At 38.2% G+C, this 21,558-nt stretch overlaps 2 protein-coding genes across 2 annotated transcripts in view; one reads left to right on the top strand and one right to left on the bottom strand.

Moving 5' to 3' along the window:
- The window catches only part of ttc6 (tetratricopeptide repeat domain 6), a 39,826-nt gene extending 30,319 nt beyond the window's left edge, over positions 1–9,507 (bottom strand). The window contains exons 1-8 of the mRNA XM_015350559.2: positions 8,579–9,507; positions 6,296–7,517; positions 5,735–5,848; positions 4,538–4,750; positions 4,173–4,303; positions 2,084–2,263; positions 416–575; positions 47–151 (exon numbers count right to left, since the gene is read on the bottom strand). Coding sequence (XP_015206045.2) covers positions 47–151; positions 416–575; positions 2,084–2,263; positions 4,173–4,303; positions 4,538–4,750; positions 5,735–5,848; positions 6,296–7,517; positions 8,579–8,679 — 2,226 coding nt within the window. The 5' untranslated portion in view covers positions 8,680–9,507. The remainder of the gene's footprint in view (positions 1–46; positions 152–415; positions 576–2,083; positions 2,264–4,172; positions 4,304–4,537; positions 4,751–5,734; positions 5,849–6,295; positions 7,518–8,578) is intronic.
- Positions 9,508–13,765: 4,258 nt separating this feature from the next.
- Positions 13,766–17,245, top strand: foxa1 (forkhead box A1). The gene is made up of 2 exons (XM_006632150.3): positions 13,766–13,955; positions 15,280–17,245. The coding sequence occupies exons 1-2, from the start codon at positions 13,884–13,886 to the stop codon at positions 16,528–16,530; spliced, it is 1,323 nt and encodes a 440-aa protein (XP_006632213.2). The 5' UTR covers positions 13,766–13,883; the 3' UTR covers positions 16,531–17,245.
- Positions 17,246–21,558: the final 4,313 nt, after the last annotated feature.

The raw sequence follows: 21,558 nt of genomic DNA, 5'->3' as shown, positions 1-21,558 counted from the left end.
TATTATGCTAAAGCTAAATCTAAAATCTATAAGAATTGCAGAGTACCTGGTACTTTGGAAATAACTTGTCCTGCACGAACGAAGGTGCAAAAGTGAACTTTGGAGGTGCTGGGTGCCAAAGCATTCTTGACTCATTTGTGTACATGGAAGCCTAAGGAAACAAATACATTTAAAAATGCGTGTAAATGTAAGAACAGCAGAAAGTTGATTTAACAGAACAAAGAGAACAAAAGAGTGTCACACATTTAATACTGTTTATTGAAGTGCATTGAAGCAAAAGGCCAGATAGATATAATAAACCACATAAAACATGCAGATTTAAAACTTTTAGCATTTTTTTAACTGAACTGAATTTAATTAAATAGCCATTATTTCTATATACACCATCAGGCAAGTATATTTCTTATTTCCTTACCTGTCTTCCTAAAAGTACCATCCTTGGTCTGTCTATATAATACTCTGCAATCCTTTGCCATTCAGCTAAACTCTCTGGGGACTGTGCTGGCAGACATACAACTCCATCCTCTGGACTGGCTTCAGAGACTTTTGAATTTCTCCCTTCTTCTGATAGAATCCTGAAACAAGAATAAACAGACATCAAAGAGATCATTTCAGAATATTATCAACATGTTATTTGGGCATGATAGATATGTAAATATACTACCCAGTTCATACTGGGAGCTACTACAATCCAAACAATCCCAGTCACATTAAAACCCTTTTCAACACAACACTTGTCAATCAAGACTACAAAAAGATACAATACATACAAATCTAGAGACACCTAGTGGGGAAATGAAGGACTGTTGTTTTTTTAGCAGCAATCTCTGGAGGACTCATTTCTCGGGTGTTTGACAAGTGAGATGCCCCTCTCTCTTTTTAGTATTATTGTTTGTTCTCATACCATAAAGCCAAAAGATGACAATAAGAATATCATGTTTGTGTACCATGTTGTATATTATGTTGTTCAAAACAATAGGAGTCATATCCACGAGGACAGTATAATGTTCATGAAATTCTGAGCTGTTTAATGTGGTTAGATTATTTCAAGAGACAAGAGACAGATTTTAGCTCTTGTTTTTAACTTGTGCTGGCAACGTGATGTATACATTATTGTATTGCACTCAGAAGAGATCCTGAAGTGAGACTGTACTTTCTATGGTAGACACAACTGAAGTACTTCAGTAAGTCTCCTTTTCTTTAAATTAATTAAACAGTTGTAAGTAACACTATTAATCTGATAAATACCTGTCTCAAAAAGCCCCAAAACTGATAATTTGATATTACCATCAGCAGTTTTTAGATTAATAAGTAGAAAATAAAAAAAAACAGTACCCACGTTTGCTAATGTTTTGCTCAGGTTTAGCAGCATTTTAAACATCCAGGTGGGGCTGCACATTGGTGGTGCTGGAGTTATTACAGAAGTAACAGCCAATGGACCCCATGATTAAAATGTCTTGTTGGAATATGATTTAATTGAATAAATGCTGCCTACGGTATCTTATACTGAAGTTGATATTAAGGCAACAAAATCAATGAAAGATTGCTTGCTTTTGCAACAGTCCAAAAAACAATTTCTGAAGACAGTCAGCTGTACAACTAAGCAATGCTGGTGCTGGTCATGTGACCAGGTGGAGACATTATCTGTCTTAAGGAATTCATCCATATCTTCAGAACACTCTGCCCTCTGAGTGATATGCACTTTGTTAAGGAATGGCTCCCTAATTCCCCTCCTCATGACCTTTCAGCATTGGCAGAGTTTTGTTTTCCCAAGGATTAACTAAAAAAAAAAGACAATGGATAGGTGGGGCACTCAGGTAGAGCTGTATGTAGCCCTGTCACAAGTGAAATGAGCTGGGCAGACAGGTCATCAAGGCCCTGAAGTGTGACTCTGCTTGTGATGAAATGCCAAACAAAGAAGCGTGCTGGGTAAACTTTTATGTGTGGACTGACTGATTAAGTAAAAGCCTTCTCTGCCTCTCACTTTTAAGGATCCATATTTGATCACAGAAGGGTGTACTGTCTTGGCTGTTGTTTTCCATTTCCATGGGAGATTAAGCAAAACGTAACTGCATTTCTCTACCTGTGTTTCTCTGCCTGGTCTGTGAAGAGACTCAGTGCTGCCACCTGTGGAAAAATCCAGGGACCTGCAGGCATTTTGCTTGGAGTATGAAAAGCCCGAGAAGCCAATTGTAAACCCAAAGGCAGAACTTGGCTAAATGGAGGAGTACAGAGGTGGTGGATGGTTTTATACTCCTTAGCCCTGTTAAGGGAAAAGACAAAATAGAAAATGATAGCTCTTTACTTCCATACTCTTTCAAAGAAAGAATCACATAGCATTCCCTAATAATCCAGGTGGGTAGCTGCGTCAGCATTTGAAGGCTGCAAAGGAACAAGTAACAGATTTATTCCATGCTGAAAAGAGAAGAAAGAAAACACAACGTTTCGGCTCCAGAGCATTCTTCAGGTGTCAAGACACCTGATGTCAAGAAGACTCCACAGCCGAAACGTTGTGTTTTATTTCTTCTCTTTTCAGCGTGGAATAAACCTACTACTTATTCTCTAATAATATTCATTTTTGTTTTCATTAATTAAATTAAAGACAGTTATTAATGTTTCAGGAACTGTATAGAACACTAAAATAATCTATGAAAACAGAAATTCTCTAAAAAAACACACGAGAAAGTCAAGCACATTGGGAACTTAAAATGTAAAAAGGAACATTATTGGAAGAAATTATGTTTAAATCATATTTTATGTTTAATGAAACCATTGTTCTTGGCTCTTTGAAAGTAAGTAAAACTGTCTAAAATTCACTTCACTTAACCGTATGTGAATTACACTGCTCACAAATTTTATATATGGCATGCAGCAAGGACTGCTGGCCCTGTTTGCAAAACATTTTGCTATAGTATTGGCACAAGTTAAAGGTTTATTTGTGCAAAATGTCTTTCCTCTTAACATTTCATCATCCTTTGAAACACAAGACAAACAAAGGCACAACTGTGTGTGTGGCCCTTTCATGTAATATGCTGAAGACAATCTAAAAAAATATTCCTGTCTTTTGCTCTGTTGCTAAACTGTCAGTAACAATTTATAGAGGTTAACATGTTCACTTTCGTGTATCAATCAATGATTTATTGTCATGTTGGTTATAAATGAACCACAGGCTCCAGCAGATAAGTAACTGCATGCAAAGGGTCACCTAAATGCCAATTGGCCTATTTCATAAATTAGAGCATTCTTCTAACATGAGCATGTTCTCTAAGCTACTCAGTTGAGAGTGCTATCCGTTTACAATCTGAAGGCAATTCCTTATAAAGGCTCTCTTCCGTATCCTGAAAACCTTTCACTGACCTCAACAGGCTACAAAAGCTAATAATTAAAAGGGTTTTTTTAACCTCAGAAAGGGCGGAGAGAATAGAAAAGGTGTGTCAAAGCGGCTCACCACTTTCAGGCTGTAAAAGAGCCATTCACAAGGAAGAGTCATAACAGGCAACTCTCTGCAAGCTGGCTCCAGGCAGACCAATTGGAGCCTGAGGTATATTAGGCTGAGTAATGACTTGTTCCCGAACACACTCTATCACAGAAAGCTAGCAAAGGGGCTGTAGGTTATGATGACAGCACAGTCATTAACAGAATCACTGAAACTTTGTAAATCTCTGCAAAAAGGTTTCCTCACTAAAAGCTTCAGAGGCTCCTGGCAGGCAGCCGACAAGGTAGTGCCCAATTCGGAGAGGAGATTGCACAGTGATAGGTTCCACAGGTCATTTATTGCAACCAGCGATTCTAGATAGTATGAGCCAGCTTTGTGATTCTGCTCTAAAAACACTGCCTTAAGATTCTGCTGGAGATAATGCTGCATCAATTTCCCTTAACCTGACTGAGGGTTTAAAGCCAGATTAATACAATATGCTTTGTTGTTTTTTTGCCATTTAAATTTTAAATGCATAAAAAGTTTTTAACGAGAAATGAAGTCCGAAGGAGAAACAGAATGACTCATCAGATCTGTTCATCTATTACGCGAATATATTTGAGCTCTGTTACCTAAACTGAAGAGGGGTCTTTACAGATGTGTGTTTGCACCAATAAATTCAAATGAGAAAAGGATAGTTGTAAGAACGTTTGAATTATCCACATGAAAATAAACAGTACTGTTTTTAAAATATTACTGAAGTTTTGGAGTCCATGTTGCCAAAAAGGAAATGTGCTCCATTGGTTCACTTTTCCATATTGCTGTTTGCTGTTCGCCTGTGGCTGACAGTCGCTGTCCCTTCACATGAAGTATATCCGAATATGTCACCTTCAACAACAACAAATAGGATTTTACAAACTCAAAACAACAGAAATCTTTAATAATATCTCCAAATTATATATATAAAAATTATATGTATTTTTCCCATAAAGGAAAAGCAAAGCATACTTATTGAAATGTTAACCAGTGCATTAGGTAGTACACTGAAATATTTAATTATCATATAACTGTACCTATGGTATAAAATGGTCTGGCAAATGACATAACATGACATAACTGTACCTGTTTAGGAAGCTCTATTCCGCTAATATTAATATCCTCTTGGCCGAATGAAAAATCTTCTGGAGACATAATCTGGGAAGAGCCTTCTTTGAATGCCAAGGAAACATCAGATGAAATATGTGTAACTGGTGACACTCCAGCTGGATCTTTTTTCTGAATAATTTTCATGGGGATATTTTGATGTAAAATGTCATCTTTTAACGCATCTGGAGTCTGGCAAAATAAACATTAAACATTAATAAATTACTGTGAGTCAAGAGGTTTTCTGTTTTGGAACATTATGAGTTAGAGGAACATTCTTGTGTATCTTCATTACCTACCGTCAATTTTGTACATCAAAATCAAACTATTAAGTTAAAACTTAATGATAGAAACTCAAATGATAGTGATAGAAACATTTTCTGATTTGTTTTTATCTGTTGAACTTTACTCTTTGTCACAAAATGAGAAAGGAGAATGTTCCAATGACAAAAAAATCCACATATGTGTAACTATTAGAAATCATAGCACTTGATGTATTTGCAATTGTATTTTCTTCAGCAGCCAGTCACGATCTGTCAGTTCAAGTGTTGTGCTAATACTCTGTAATTTTAACATTTTTTGTGCTTTGTAACCACCAGAATTGAATTAAATAACTATCTTCTACAGTATATAAGGTTGGAAATAATAATTACAAGTCTAAATATAATAATATTTACTTAATATTCCATTTTAGCATTGCAGGAACAGAAAGATCACTTGATCTCGAACCAAATAATGAACAGGACGCTGTTAGGCTTAACAAGACAACATAAGAATCACCACAGCATGGTAACTAATTAAGAAAGCTATCCCCTGTGAAAATAATGCCTGTCGAATATGTTCTCACTTTTATGTTAAACTTTTGAGTTGCCATTTAGGAAGAACTCTGGGGAGTAATGGAGCAGCTGGTGATTTTAGAGTCCTGTATTAGTGGAGTATAATGATAGGCATTACAGTCTGAATGAAATAGTGATACCACTAAAGTGACCTTCGTGAAAAAAACAACCACCCTTCAACTGTTGTTTTTTTAATCACTTTATAAATAATAACACATTATCTATTTAAAAAAATATTTATTAAATACTTTTGTCTTTATTTAGGTGCTGTGCAGTAACATGAAAACTTGAAGAATTATTCACTATAGAATATGCAGCACACACTTAATGTTTAAATTACCTGCACTGGCCTGCCATCGACATCTTCCTTTAAATCTTCTGCTTCACTCCTTTCAGGTCCTTCACTTTTTATCAGCTTTGATTCATTTGTTGAATCGTCTTTTGAAACACTTTCCTGTGGATTTTCAAAAAGAAAATGGTATAGACATTATTTGCCTTCAAAGTGCGAGACCATAAGAAAGAAATTAGCAATCCCCTTGCAGGACGTACATTTTTTGAATGTTTGGTGTATGCACTGTAAATTTCAAAGGAAATATAGAAAAGCGTATTATTGGTTTATACTGTCTTCTGTTTTGGTGAAACAGCTTAACTTTTTGATTTAGATTTCCAAAACAAACCATTTCCATTCTCAAAACAGAGACAATACGCTTTTAAAACATCCCAACAGTCTAAACATTTAAGCATACAACTCACAATGTAAAAGTCATCCTCAGCAGATTAAGAAGCAAAAAGCACTGAAAAGAAACAGTATCCTATTCCTATCTTCTCTATTACAACACGCGGTAATATCATATTCTAAAAGATGTTGACCTGAGCGCCTGTCTTGTTCCAATTGACTTACCTCACATTCACTACCATAGCTGTGGCCAAGCACTCTCTCCATGAGCTCTTTGATCATCTGGTCCGATGCCGAGAGGGAGTCTGTGTTGTTCCCGGACTGCAGAGATGCAAATATTTCATCCACAGTTCTTGCACTGTCCCTAACCAGTGTCTTTGCTGTTAACGTGGACCCTTCTGGCTGTCTCTGCTGGAAGTATTTCTCATTCACTGAGGCATCTGTTCTAGCTATGTCTATAGCCTCCTCCAGCAGCTCTGAAGCAGACCTCACACTATGAGCGTGGCTGGATCCCACGGTGCTTTGCCGGCTCGCAGAGTTTCCATTGTCAACAGATGTTGGCTGCTGATGCCGTGCAGAGGGATGGCTCTCCGTCCCCACTTTCCTCCTCTTCTTTCCAGCCTTTCCTCTGTGTTTCCGGTGACTTTCTGAGCGCACACTTTCGTCAGAGTCTTCGGAGTGAGAATCGTCATTATTTTCACTCTCATCGCTACTGTCAGAGCTCAAGACTTGTGGAACTGTTACACTCGTCCCTCTTCGCTTGTTCCTATGTAGCTGGTTTTTCATTGTAGCTGATCCCAACTCTCCTGCAGCAGGTGTCACCGGAGCACGTACTCTGGTCCGAGTCCCTCGAGTCACTGGTTGTACTGATTTGGGTTTCTGAGGTGGCTCAGGTCGTTTTGACAGTAAAACAATTTTTGTAGTTCCCACTTGTTGAGCAATAGCGGGCTTCAGGGCTGCACTGTTTTGGCTTTTATTTCTAGTATATTTAGACTCTTTCTGGCAGCTTTGCAAACTCATAACAGGTACATGATGATTTGCCTCCTTACTTCCAGCCATATGGTTCTGGACACTTTCCTTCTTCAGTTCTTTTGGAGGTGAGGCAATTGGGGATTTCAAAATGCCTACCTGAATATTGTCTGGGCCAAACAACTTACCAGAAATAATTGTGCTTTTATTTTCAAGGGTACTTTGATGACTGTGAAGTCCCCTGAGAGTTTCAGTGTTTGTCGTATGGGATTGATCTGGTGAGGAATCCAGCAGTACAGTCGGGAAACTCATATTTCGATAAGAATTGCTGATCATCTGCTTGAAATGAAGAAAATCCTGCTGAGACTGCTTGTGTAAGCTCTCAAGCTCCTTTCTCAGCTTCAGTTCTTCACTATGGCTTAGCAGCTTCCTCTGATTTCCTGCCATACTTAAATTGTTTTTTTCTAGCCTTATACCCCTGAAGACACAGAAATATAGAGATTTAGTAGCAGCAGCTGAAGAAGTAGTATTATTAATAGCCATGTGAAAGCATTTGGATTTCATTTTATTTGTTCCTTTATGAGTTACAGTCTACAGCTGTCTAATGCAACTGTTTTCAAGCACTTTATTAAAACATAGTACTTGTTTAATTTGACTACATACATGTGTTTTCTGCACTTGTTTAATGCCTTTCACAGTCTAGCTGAGTTTGTACTGTACTGTATTTCCAGTTGGGTACTTTTTCTGGTACTTATCTACTAATTAATCCTGTAAAATGTTTGTACAGATATATATGTCTATAAATACTTTTTCCCTATAACTATTCTTGAAAACATTTGTCTCAGCAAGTTAACAATTTACTGACAAAAAACAGCAACCAAGACTTTTCCTTTCTTAATGCATAAGAAATATTTAGCTTGGAATTGTATCAAAGAAGCGTTTCTGGAGTTAGAGAAGCAGAGATCTCCCCCACATCTGTCCATTGCATTGCCCAATATTGTGGCTACTGTGGGTGCATCCTCTTCAATTAATCTTTGTTTCCTCTAGTTTGCAGATTCAGAACATGCCGAGCAGCACTGAAATAATCTCCACACGCATATTCATAGATTAATTTAGGGCAAGAAAATCAAAGCAGGTCGTGCTTTGGCAAAAGTTTACATCTTAAGTAAAGTTAAGTAAACATCCATCCATTTTCATCCTATTCAGTGTCGCGGGAGAGCCGGCAAGCACCGGCGCAAAACGGGGATTAAGCAAACATATCTAATCTTATTTTTAGTCCCTATTTTGCGCCAGTCTTAACAACGCAAACTCTGGCTCCGGATCCAAATAAAGCTTGTGCTGGTTTATGATTAAGCTACCTCTTATACTGTTCTATTACTGTAAAATGTTTTTCCGGCATTAGCAGGTACTGTCGCAGGTTCAGAGCTTGCGTGGCTCCTATTCCTTCTTCGGTTTTTTTTTTTTTCGCTCCAGTGCTTGCATCAAAGCAAATTTCTCAGTTTCCTTCAAGAATATTTACAATCCTGTAAAGTACCTTACCTGGACATTGAAAAGCGCAGTACTTTCGGGCAGTAATTCGAAATCGTTAGCTGCTTGCGTCCCCTAAAGTTATGTCTCTCCGCGTACGTCTGTATCGGCATGTATAACTACATTTTATGCCTTTTTCTGTCCAGGAGGCCTGGATGTCTGCGCGCAGTAAACAGAAAGTGCAGCAAGTCTCCTAGCAACCAGACAACTGGCGCTGGCCCACGTGGAAAGGTTTGATTAGTCCGGACTGTCTGAGAACACAGTAGGAGCTCGGACTATGGCCAAAAAAAATGAAGATACGAGGAAAAGACACTGTTTTCTAGATCCCATTAAAATACGCCTTCAGCTCTTTTAAAAAACGAGGGTTCGGTGTATATTACAAAATATTTCCCACTACTGCGTCGGAAACTCTAAATACATCTTACAGGAATTTGCTGTGCGTTTCACGGAATACTACGTTTGAAATTCATCCGACTGTTTTGTTTTTCTCCTCTCTCTGTAGATGATGTAATAATGTAACAAAATAAGAAAACAGATAAATACCAAGATATATAACCTTGGGATATGCTAATCGTGGGCGGTGAAAAAGACCGGTTTAAAATGTAGGCCTTTTTAATAGGGGACAAAGCTCCGATATAAATACCGCCAGAGAGATCGTGACAGTTTCCAGTTTTTCTTAACCTATTTGCTTCAGGTTCCTGTAATCGAATTTATATCTTAATTAATTTAAATGCGAAAACATAAACCTTTCGTCTGGACATTTGTAAAAAAAATAATAACAGAATAATGGACTGGCGTTTTATTTATTTGGAAGACCTGTCCGTGGTGCTGAAAAAGCTCATCAGGTGGATGAGTGTTTGGGACTTGTCTTGTTCTGAAAAAAATAATTCAAATATATAATTTATGCCAGAGATAAATGTTTTTTTAATAAAAAGTTAGAAAAGGCCTACTGCTTCCATTTTGTGTATCGGCTTGATTTCTGCAATACCGGACAGTCGATGATCTTCAAAATCGCGCCACGCCCTGGGCACGCAGGAGGGCTCTGAAAACCCTACCCTAATCTCGTGTTTTATTTATTGAGTCACTCATTTTTAAATTATGCTAATTATCTGGGCATTCATCATAAAGGTCCACATTTCCTGTCACACCACAGCGTGAAAGGCCATGTCACGGGTAACCCCTGTACTAAATGACAAATTAACCGCAAATTTCTTTCTTTTTTTTTTACTGAAGTTCTTGGGCTATACTTAAACCGAACATTTCTCTGTGTCTTTCTAAATATTCAAAAATGTATTCAGACTTCAGCGTGATTAGTTAAATTGGCATTAAAACACCAGATCTATTAAGATTTCACAGCTCTAATATACAGAGGTCATTTATTACTCTATTTAATAGAAATCCAATTTGTTAGCAACGAATAATTATCAGTTTTATTTTTTAAGTTAATGTGTTTTAACAATCCAAGTTTGAAAGAATAAAATCAAGCAACAATATGTACTGGCACGTACACTGCCAATTAAAGGACTTTCCAAAAATTATCGCAAAAAAAAACCGTTTCGATTGGAATCGAGAAAACGTGTTATATTGTCCTGACACCTTTATTTCTCTCTATCGACATTATTGGTAATATATGTGAGTTTTTTAACGAAACATTCACCCATTTTCTCACCGCTTTATCCAATACACGGTCGCGTTTAAGAAGCCACGGAAGGCGATTTCACACGAAGCCCACACTATCTGAGACGCAACCCACTCCGTGCCTCCTACTGAACCAGTGTGGTTACTGGTTGTTACTGAACAGAAACTCCGTTTTTTTATTATTATTAAACCGTTTGCTTCGTTTCTTCCACGTTCCCTTCGAAGTTGCAGAATGATTAATAAAATGCAACATTTACAACGCACTGAAGAGGTCAAGAGGACATCCTGACTACAGTGAACTACATGTAATAAGAGCATAGACCTATTCACATCATTGTTATCATTCCAGACAGAAAACGAGGAGGAGGAGAATTGGGATGAATGGATGTTCTAAACAAGTAAATTCAAAATGCGTGACCTTACAGCAACAATCAAATGTTTTCAAACATTTTTATATGGGATTACAGATGTATTGATGCATTTTTAGACAAGAGTATATTCACACATACGCTAACAAATGACTCGTGTGATTGACCTAAGTACTGCGTTTAGTTAGTCGTTATTTTAACCATAATAAAGAATAAAAATTCGATGTTTAATCTTGACGACAAAATTCGTGAAAGCGGGAATGTGATAATATCATGACTTGCCGTTATTGAGGCTGTTATGTTATGTTCGCCTAATCAATTATGATGGTAAGCCGTACGTTATACAGTACTAAACAAAAAAAAAAACAACACTAAACACAACCGCAACCAAGAAATAACATCAATAAGCACTACCGCCTGTTGCGCTGTCCCAGCCAGTTCAGTTGAAATAAACGTATCGGTAAGTTAAACGAATGGGTTGACTTTGGGCGGGGAATAAACAGTTTGCTAAGTGGAGCTTGGTTTTGTGAAGTTTCAGTACGAAGTTGCCGCCTGGGATTCATATGTAGCAAAGCCCTGAGCCTGTGTTAGGATGTCTCCGTGAATAGCTTGTCTAAGTCAGTGAACCGGTCCTCAAAGCGCTCAGAAACAAACCTCACCTTACGTGCTCTGTTCTGGTCGCATTGCGGTCAAAATATTTCTTCTGTAACACGAAGAACTTTTAAGCGTCTTATTAAGATTTTCAGTGCACACTGCGCTTTCAAACATTGGGCATGCCCACGATAAAACAGTATTGTCCTACTCTGATAACACTTAGAATATTATTTAAACGATTGCCATTAAAATAACCAGATAAAGGTTGCTTGTTAGCTTAATTAGATTTAACACCAGTGTTTTAAAGAGGCCTGGCAGTTTTATTTTTATTCTGTACCAGGGCCCTCCAATGTTTACACTAGGAAATCTAAATATGTATAAGTATTAGCCTAATTTGTTTAACAAAAGCTTGTCTTTAATATTAGAATTAATTAAAAGCGTATTGTGGATTGTCGCACAAAACTATTGTTAAATCCCTTGATTTATATGCTGCGTGAAGTTTTTTTTTACGCATATTAACTTAATTCTGCGGCTCTTGATGCGTTTGTTAAGTCAAGCGCCAGAACCCACGTAGTCGCAAGTCTACGGAACGAACTCGATACCTTAAATTACTTGGTTTCACATACTTTTCAGATGCAGAAGAAACTAGATAAAATAAAACATTCACAACCGTAAGTCTGCGATCATTCAGATAAATAATAGACATGGATAACCTATCAGCCCGATTTTACTTAGTATATGTTATTCTGTTTCTACCAGGCCTATTGCAAAATTAACATCTGCAGCCTGGCTTGTAAATATTTTATTTGTTTTGCTGAAATCGATTCTCCACACTCATACAGTGAGATCATTGGGAGCTAATCCTATCCCGGGTGATAATCACCCTTGTTACTCACACATAAATTGATTTACAGTAGAAAGAGAACCCCGTGTCCTATGTTAAACAGTGTGCGCAAAGCAGGAGATTTGGACTAAGAGAGGTTGCTAACACGACGCCTGTTCCAAGCACACGATGGCCGCCTCCGGTACAGCAGGCTTACTGAGATCGAAAGAACTACAGTTTTCAGCATGAATGAAAACAAAAAAAACATTTGAAATACAAATAAAACGCTGCCTAAAACTCGTATTTAATAAGCGGCCGTAAGAAAACTCTATGTTTAGACTTTATAGGATGTAAGAAGCTAGACGTTTTGAAATCGCTTCATTATGTGAGTATTTAGACATTCCCAAATTCTCTTTCTGTCCGCGGAAGGCCTCTCGGCCCTGCTGTGTCCTAGTCAGAAATGATGCTACACACCTGCAAACCCAAATTGCAGAAATAATTTATTGTTCCTCGATTAACGTATTAACTCATATTTTAAAAGTCGATGATTAATATGTTGTGCGGAGCGATAGTTGTCCATTCAGTTTATAAGGCATTAGATTTTAATATCGAGACTATAAATAGTAAGAAAAAAAAACACTTTTCTGGTGCGTTTTAGATAGATTGTTTTGCTTTAGGAGGCGCTGTTAAGTCTTTAAAACGCTTTGGTTATAATATTGTTTAATGCTTGTTTTACAGTTAACACTATATTAACTTTAAAGACGTCTAGTGATATTTAAAATACATCGTTTTATTTTTTAGTTTAAAAAATGCGTAGTATCGAAAAAGAAGGGTATTCTACCATGCAAAATGACAACTATAAAAATAGAGAAACCTAATAAATTAACTGCTTTAAATTAATATTTGCAATAGGCAGCACTGAGAACTGTATAATGCCTCGCAGTGTACATTTCAGATAACTGTAATAATTAAAAAGCATGAATTGTTCTTTGGATATTAAACGTGGAATTTGATCTTTTTGTCAATGCGGTACTTCCATTTCATTGACGTTCACGTGGCTTTTTGCGGTTTTGCCCTTCTGTATACATGCTTTTAAGTGTAAAACAAAAGAAGCAAACACAAGACCAAGCCTTTTCGGGCACTGGGTATTTAAAAGGTCCCATTTCCAATTCCGAAAACCCCAAAAAACATGGTCGAATAAAGAATTTCCTTGATTAAAAATGAAAACCTCTATCCCACTGTGTGTGTGTGTTAAGCCTACTAAACATTGTATTACGAGTGCTTGCATATTCGCCAGTTATACACTCCCTCATAACAGACTCGAGTCCATTTGTTTTGCTAAAAAATACTTTCTAAATGATATATATCTTTGCCGTCTTGTAATTGTGAAGAAATAGTATTGTCCATTCAATGTAAATTAGCTTCTACTGAAAAGTATTTAATCCTCCCTTGATTGGAGTATGAGGTCTATTCTCTCATTTGATCGTGATAAACAATCCGGCTCCCGGCTCCTTTCGTATTGTTTCGCTGCCCGTCCAAAGTAGTTGATCTAGTTTACAAACTCAAGTCTTGTTTTTCAATGCAATACGAGGGCCGACACCCCCGTCGGAGCAGCAGCGAGCCACACACCGCTGCAGGTGTGCTGGCGGAGCTGTAGGTGTTCCTTTGCGAAGATAAAGACATGGGATCTGGACAAATGAAAAACGAGGTGGGCTGTTCCGCTCCTACGTAACAGCCGAGAGCCAAACTCCTAACTCACACCAGATTCAGCGCTTACCCACTCCTCCACCATCCTGCTGCACAGAGCGGCTATTGAGAACGAACCGCTTGAACGGAATCCTTCTAACTTTTGGTTTGAAGTTTGAATGGTGTCATTTTGCTGCTTTCCTCCATAATGTTGGGTACAGTAAAAATGGAAGGACACGAGACTCCAGACTGGAGCAGCTATTACGCTGAAGCCCAAGAGGTAAGTATTTTTTTTTCTATTTGGAAATAGAAACAAAATTTAATGAGGCTTAGAAAGAAAACCGAGCATCAGTAATGTCAAAAAGAGACAGAACTGAAATGTTCCTCACTAAAATGATTTTTTTTTACTGATCTTTCTTTTTAAACTAGTTTGTTTTCTCCAGTTACACCAAGTAAAAACAATTAGACTCTGGGGTTCCGGGTAAAGTTGTGGGTGTCTGAGCTAAATGAATCATTTTAAAACTTCAGTTTTCACACTGTATATGTGTGCTTTTACTTCAAATCCAGCGTGCCTGAGTTCCAATTCTGTGGAAACGCTTGGTGGCAGCAGTGAGGTCAGATCCTGAACATCACGGATCTCTGAGTGACTTTCTATGGCCCTGAAGACAAGCATTTCTAATTTGTTAACAGACAAGTTATCGAGGAACGTCAACAAATAATAAAAACAGGCTCGCAGCACCGTGGCTATACTTAGTGCGCAATAGGAAGATAATTAACCTTATTTTATCAGCAGAGGAAGCAGTGACACATATATATGCACACACACGATTTCACACAGTTGAAATTCACAGGGATCTAAAAATGAAACAGGCCAAATAAAGCAGAGATTTTATCTTCACTAAATATGTAACGGTTTCAACAACATAATGGAAGAAACAGACCATCAACAAATATAATTTAGCATCTAACTAGCGTTTATGCAAATCCACATCCAGTATTATTCAGATATTCTTATATTAAAATGTCCTAGCATTTGCAATATCTCTCAATGCAATGCTCAGTAAATGTAAATAAATCACCGTAGTTTTTGAATAATTTACCGTGAAACCTTAGGCCATTTTTCATGAGGAGACAGGTAATATTTTTGGAAGACTTATTCAGTAATGAACAAATTACGACAGAGACGTTTTTGTGCTTATTATGTATCCCCACATTTATACATGATATGCAAAACAATTTCAAATGTATTCATTCAGTTCTGTACACTTCTGTTCTTGGTCCTCGCCTCTTTACCCTAGATTGTAATGTATTTCTTTTCATGTAGTTATCAATGTTTTCTGTTCAACACGCCATGTCTGAACAGATAATTTAGAATAAGTGCAGGTTACACAAACAACTTAAGAACTGAGTAATATCTTTAATTCTTAAACGCAATATAACATTAACGTGAAACAAACGAGTTAACCGCACTAGCCTACAGCTGTTTTCCTTAACCTAAAAAATACGAGTTTAAAGACGATTTGGTTATTTTTTTTTAATGGTTCCTGCGGTTTTGAATGTGGGGCTTTATATGTAAAAATATTTGTTTTTCCTTTGCTGTACAGGTCTACTCATCAGTGCCGAACAGCAGCATGAACGCGGGTCTCGGATCCATGAACTCTATGAACACCTACATGGGCATGTCCACCAGCGGGAACATGACTTCGGGCTCGTTCAACATGTCCTACGCCAACACCGGACTCGGAGCCGGGCTGAGCCCCGGCACCATGGCGGGCATGCCCCCGAGTGGCCCCGGCGCCATGAACGGAATGACCAGCGGGGTATCGGCCATGGGCGCTGCTCTCAGCCCGTCGAACATGAACGCGATGCCGGCGCCGCAAGCCTCCATGAACGCGCTCACCCCCTACTCCAGCATGAGCCCAGCCATGAGCCCCATGGCCTACGCTCAGCCCAACCTGAACAGGGCACGGGAAACCAAAACGTTCAGGAGAAGCTACCCGCACGCCAAGCCGCCGTACTCCTACATATCTCTTATAACCATGGCTATTCAGCAGGCGCCGAGCAAGATGCTCACGCTGAGCGAAATTTACCAGTGGATAATGGACCTGTTCCCGTATTACCGGCAGAACCAGCAAAGGTGGCAAAACTCCATACGGCATTCCCTTTCTTTCAACGACTGTTTCGTCAAAGTGGCCAGGTCGCCGGACAAACCGGGCAAAGGGTCCTACTGGGCCCTGCACCCGGATTCTGGAAATATGTTTGAAAACGGCTGCTACCTTCGCAGGCAGAAACGGTTCAAGTGCGAGAAGCGGCTTGGCGGGGGGAAGGGGCCTCAGGACGGCAGGAAGGAGCAGCCCGGGGGCTCCGGCTCGCCTTCGAGCGAGAGCAGTAACGCCAAACCCGGCCCGATGGAGTCGGGCTCCATCTCCAGCTCAAACCAGCCGCCCAGCCCTCACAGTATGGACCACGGCAGCGGCACGGCCGCCGGCGAGCTGAAGCCCGGCGGGGCCCAGGGCCACCCCGCTGTCAGCTCGGCCGGCGCGCTGGCCTCCGTCCCCCTTCCCCCTCACTCGATGGCCCACGAGCCCCAGCTCCACCTCAAGGGCGATCCCCACTATTCCTTCAACCACCCCTTCTCCATCAACAACCTCATGTCCTCTTCGGAGCAGCAGCACAAACTGGACTTAAAAGCGTACGAGCAGGCTCTGCAATACTCTTCCTACGGGTCTGGCATCTCAGCCACTCTGCCGCTGGGCAGTACTTCAATGGGCGGACGAGCCAGCTTGGACCCTTCAGCAATAGAAGCCTCTTACTATCAAGGTGTGTATTCGAGACCTGTCCTTAACACCTCTTAGTCTCAGCTGCTTTATTCCGTACTGGAGAGAGAAAGAAAAACACACTTTTGTTATTGCACACGCCTCGTGCATTTGGACTGTTACTTTATTGTACAAAAAATGTGTATGTGTAAAAAGTATACTGTAAAGGTCTGCCCTTTGAATGATTGTATAACCCAAGTCAGAATCATTGCAGACGCCCTGCAAAGGTGTATTTAAAACTTTTTTGAGCTTGTATCATCCCCCCCCCCCCAGCTGTAGACGGCACCAAAGTTTGTTTACAGCCTTGTTGCAATATGTCCAAATGAAGGTCAGTGAGGTCTCTTGGAAAAGCTGAATGAAAAAAAAAAACAACAATAACAAAAAAGCACACAATCTTTGTGTTTCAGCCTTTCAGGTCATCTGTGTTGTCATTTTTTATGCGTTGGTTGTATAATTTTGTTTCTTTGGCACATATGCGTTTCGAAAAAGTACAATTTTGTGTTAAGAAACTGCATTTCATCCACCGTGGTCAAATGCACAAACTGAAATAAAACCCACATTTCTATATTAAGCAACCCCCCCGTCTTTGTTGTGATATTTTACAATTGACCTTTCTTTTTGTGGGATCATGCATATTCTCGTAAAAAAAACAATATTGTATTTTGTTACAAATATTTACTTTGGTAGATGCCAAAATGTGTTTTAATTTATTGCATGTTCCTTTTAAAAAATAAAATCTATATAACCATTATAATTATTTCACAGTGTCTTGTATGATGTAAATAAAGATCTTATATATATATTTAAGGCATGTAGGTGTTCTCCTTAAATTTTACTCTTAACGCGCCACTTCTGCAATTATTATTATTTTATCCCGACCTGCGTTACAAATAATTGCATATTACACGAAACAATATTATCTCAGTAGTGTTAATAAAACTAGATGTATTTTTATTATATATCCCGGCAGCAAAATTATCCTTTTGGTGGTGATAAACTTGGGGAGGTAAAGTGATAAAAGATTCATGAAATAGGCTTTTGAAAAGAGCGAAAGATCCCCTTTTCACATGTTAATGGACATTACCGCAAAGATAACTGAACAGTAACAGGTCGTGTGCGAGTCCTTCTTATTTCCTGTATTTATCATGATTTAATTGACACCTTTCTTGAAAGCCACGTGAATCGCCGCCAGTGTAATTTTAATCGTTTTCACGGCCGTCAGCGGCGCCGCTGTGATAAAAAGCGGACTATTCCTTTTTTTATGTTTTCAAGAATTGTCGTTTAAACAAAACTTAACCGATCCAAACAAAAATAAAAATTTTCGCCACTGTAAGATTTATTTAAAACAAACACAAAACAAGAAAATGCCGACTGCTTATACAGCTGCAGGGAGAGCTGAAATTGCGCATGGCCTTTTGAAACGGGGGAATCAACAATATCATATTAAGCCAAACCATCATTTTGTTATTTGTAACCTTACATGAAGGGACTTTGAACCTGAACAGATTTTACTTTGATCATGGTATTTTGTGGACACACACTTTGGCTGAGGAACCATGAAATTCGTTTAATTATCTTGTAATTGCCCCCCGATGGGCAAATAAAATGGAGTGAATTGAGTTAGGAAAGCTGTCTAATCTGGAGAAGGGACTGAACACCGTTAAAAACACAGAGTTTGTGTAAAAGCGTATCGTTTATTGTCTTTCTAGTTTCGTACTTTTGTGATAAACGTTTCAATTTTATCAATAAATTGTGTTATTAAAAGGGACATGGGTTGAATTATTTTTAAAATTAGAAGTCAACCGTTCGTTGAGTTTTGATTAAAAAATACACATCATCGGGTAAAGACAAAATCTTGTTTTCCCACGTTTAATGAAATATTTATTTTTCTGGTAAATACGTTTTTTTTTAGAAAACCTGTGTTACCAGAGCATGTCTTTAAAGTTTGAATGTTTGTTACTCACGTTTGAAAACTTATTATGACAAGCATACCTTCTAGCAACACATGTCAGTTACGTGGCGCAACTATTTATTTCATTTTTTGTTACAGATTTTAAGACGTTTTCTAAATTTAACACCTCGTTGTCTGACTCTTGTACCACAAATAAAAAACTCACATAAAATAGCGTGATGTACATACCGCTTCAATGACGCAGTTTTTATTTTAGAATAAAGAGGATAATATATGCATTTAAAACAAAAATTATAGGAAATATTCATGAATAAGCCGTCAAGACATTGTTATGGTTGATTTTTGATAGCAAAGCACTTCATGAATAGCGCAGTCGTTTACGTATCACTTTGCTTGATATTCACGATCGGAAAATTAAAAAAAAATGTCCGACAGGTGAAGTGACACTTTCGGCATTAAATAACCTCAATACGCATCGCAACTCTGAAAGTAGCACCTTACGTGAGATTCCCAACGTCCAGCGTTTTTAACATATTTAAATTGAATTAACTGTTATAAAGGGAAAACGACCATCAACTACAGATGGTTTTCGCCCTGGGATATTTAGGTGTCCGCGTTTTGGGATGTGAACTTTTTAGGCTATGTACAGCATGTCTTTAAAAACCACATTTTCTCCATGTCCACCGTTAAGGACTTTCACAAAAGTTTGCAACAGCAGTTGCTTGAGAGAAGCCGGAGTTTACTCTGCGGACAGAAAATGCGCGAAATTTACTGAGACCCTGATGCCAAAGGGTTTCTCAGCAGCTGCCCTGACTCGCTCTCATCGCTGTTTAGGAAAATACAGGATGAAGACCTTATATCCAGACTCGGCGATGGTTTATTTGTAATTGCTTCTAAATTTAATATCTTAATTCATTACCGCATGCGGGTAGTTTATATCCACTGAATTACATTTATATTATTTCACAAAGCGGAAGTGTGAAATATACTTATTTCATAATTTATTGCAGTATTAAGAATACAACTGATTGCCCCGGGTCTGTGTAGAATAACAGTCGTTCATCAATTAAAGCAGCTAACTGTCGAGATCGCGTCAGATATTTTTTATCTGTTTTGTTTAAATGTCACGGGTAAACCTATTTTTGTGTCTAATTAAAAGCACGCCTATGTTTAATTTTTTTATCAATGGTTCTGTGAAAAATCAGCTGTTCGTTAAATACATGAAAACGTCAAATAAATATTCTAAAGAATAAATTCGATTAGATATGTATTGGTCTTTCATTACATTGAATATCACAGGAAGTGTTTACACCATAAACATTTGCCTTATTTGCTTAACTATTTTATACAACAGCTAAAAATATACACACATTTCATCTTGAATACGATTTTTGGCTGCTAGAAATTGCTAATAACCGACTTTTTCTGTGCCTACACACAGACAAGCGTCACCCTCCCAAGTTTCGTACAGGCAATGTTAATATTTACAATACTCCTAAGTTTAAAGATGCAGAAAGGCTCCTTGGTGTTTCAGAAAAAAAAGAGTTTACTTTTCAGAAATCAATGAAGTTTTTTTTTGTTGATTTCACAATATTCATCGAGATCGATTAGTAATCGCTCAGAAGAGGTAAATAAGACTTGCTGTTTGACGAGTTTGTTGACCAGCAAACGGCAAAGTTAAAAAGGACAAATTTACAAACAATTCTATTAACTGAACCTCCTAAACAGCAAGTGCAATAGGTTGCCGTGAATACTATTATTTCAGCAGGTGTATGTATCTGTACCAAAATGTAAGGAGAACCCCAGTTCCTAATTTAATAATCAGTCTAAGCCTACCATTTAAGCATTTATAGGCAGCAATTTTCACCCATTCTTCGTCGGAAGTGAATAGAGACAAACTTAAATAAATCTCCTGTATGAAGTTTCACAGTTACATAGAAAATACACAAATTCAAGAAGAAACAAACCTGGACACAATGACATATACAGTGAATATATTTTGACGTCCAAATGTATTAGTACAATAATAAAAGATTAATCGGTCTCTCTCGATTTTCCTTGTGAGGCGTAAACAGAAGAGGTGTTTGTATCAGAATTCTCTGAACTTTGGACAAATCAAGTTCCCAAATGCAGGACTGCTGTTTAAACAGACGTAATGCGCATGTTTTTTTTTTCACTTCGCCCTGAATAATATCTCGCCGCATAGTAAACCGCAAGAAGTGAAACTCTGTCCTTATTCAGATTTATTTTTTTAATTATTTAACTTTTAAGGGGAGGGGAAAGGCACGAATTCGAGGTACGTGTGAGTTTTATGATTACTACCATTACCCAGAAAAGTGGGAGCCCTTTGTTTAGAAAGTTATAATTATTTCTGTCCCTCAAACGTTCAGACAATCTAACCCGAAAAACAAATTTAAATAAACGTGTGTTAAATGAACGATTTTGTTGATTTGTTGAAAGGCATATATTGTTTAAAGTTACCTACATTTTCACGAAAAATCTAATATTCTCTCTGACAGTTGCACATATATGGACAGTATAAGATTTTCATAAAATGTTTGTGTACCATTTAAAACTTATTTACCCATATAAAAGCCATTAAATTAAAGGAGAAAACGTGATTCCCCTTCAATATTAATGTTTAACACGCAACGCGAGTGATTAAAAATTGCGTCACCTAACACGATTAAGTAAGTAGAAACGATTATTCGTTTAAGATAAATAATGGAACCTGAACGCTGCACTGAAGATCTAATCCCAGCGCAGGGCTCGGGATACCGAATCTTGGGAATTGCCGAAGACTAATCGATCCGCGAAAAATCTCGGAACAGCTACGGTATCTCATAGATTCAGCTTCAGAAATTCAACACATTAATATCACACAACAGAATAAATGTAAGATACGTATACATCCCCTATCTGTTTAGATGGACAGGCGGACAAATGGTCAACTCTTTGCACGCCTTGAAAAAAGAGGCATATGGATCGCGATGATGATAAGCATCTTCAACGTCTTCAAGGCCACTTGTCTTTTTAATAAGGTGTCTCCCTCCTTCCATTTTGAATTTGTCAATTGTTCTAGGCCAGATTTTATTAATGCGAGACATATGTTACCAGTAGGCAGCGCACAGAAGCTAGACTTCAACGGCTACTTG

Source organism: Lepisosteus oculatus, chromosome 8, assembly GCF_040954835.1.
Source record: "Lepisosteus oculatus isolate fLepOcu1 chromosome 8, fLepOcu1.hap2, whole genome shotgun sequence".
Classification (NCBI taxonomy): Eukaryota; Metazoa; Chordata; class Actinopteri; order Semionotiformes; family Lepisosteidae; genus Lepisosteus; species Lepisosteus oculatus.
Note: the sequence above shows the minus strand (reverse complement) of the source record. Positions and strands in the feature narration are given on the sequence as shown.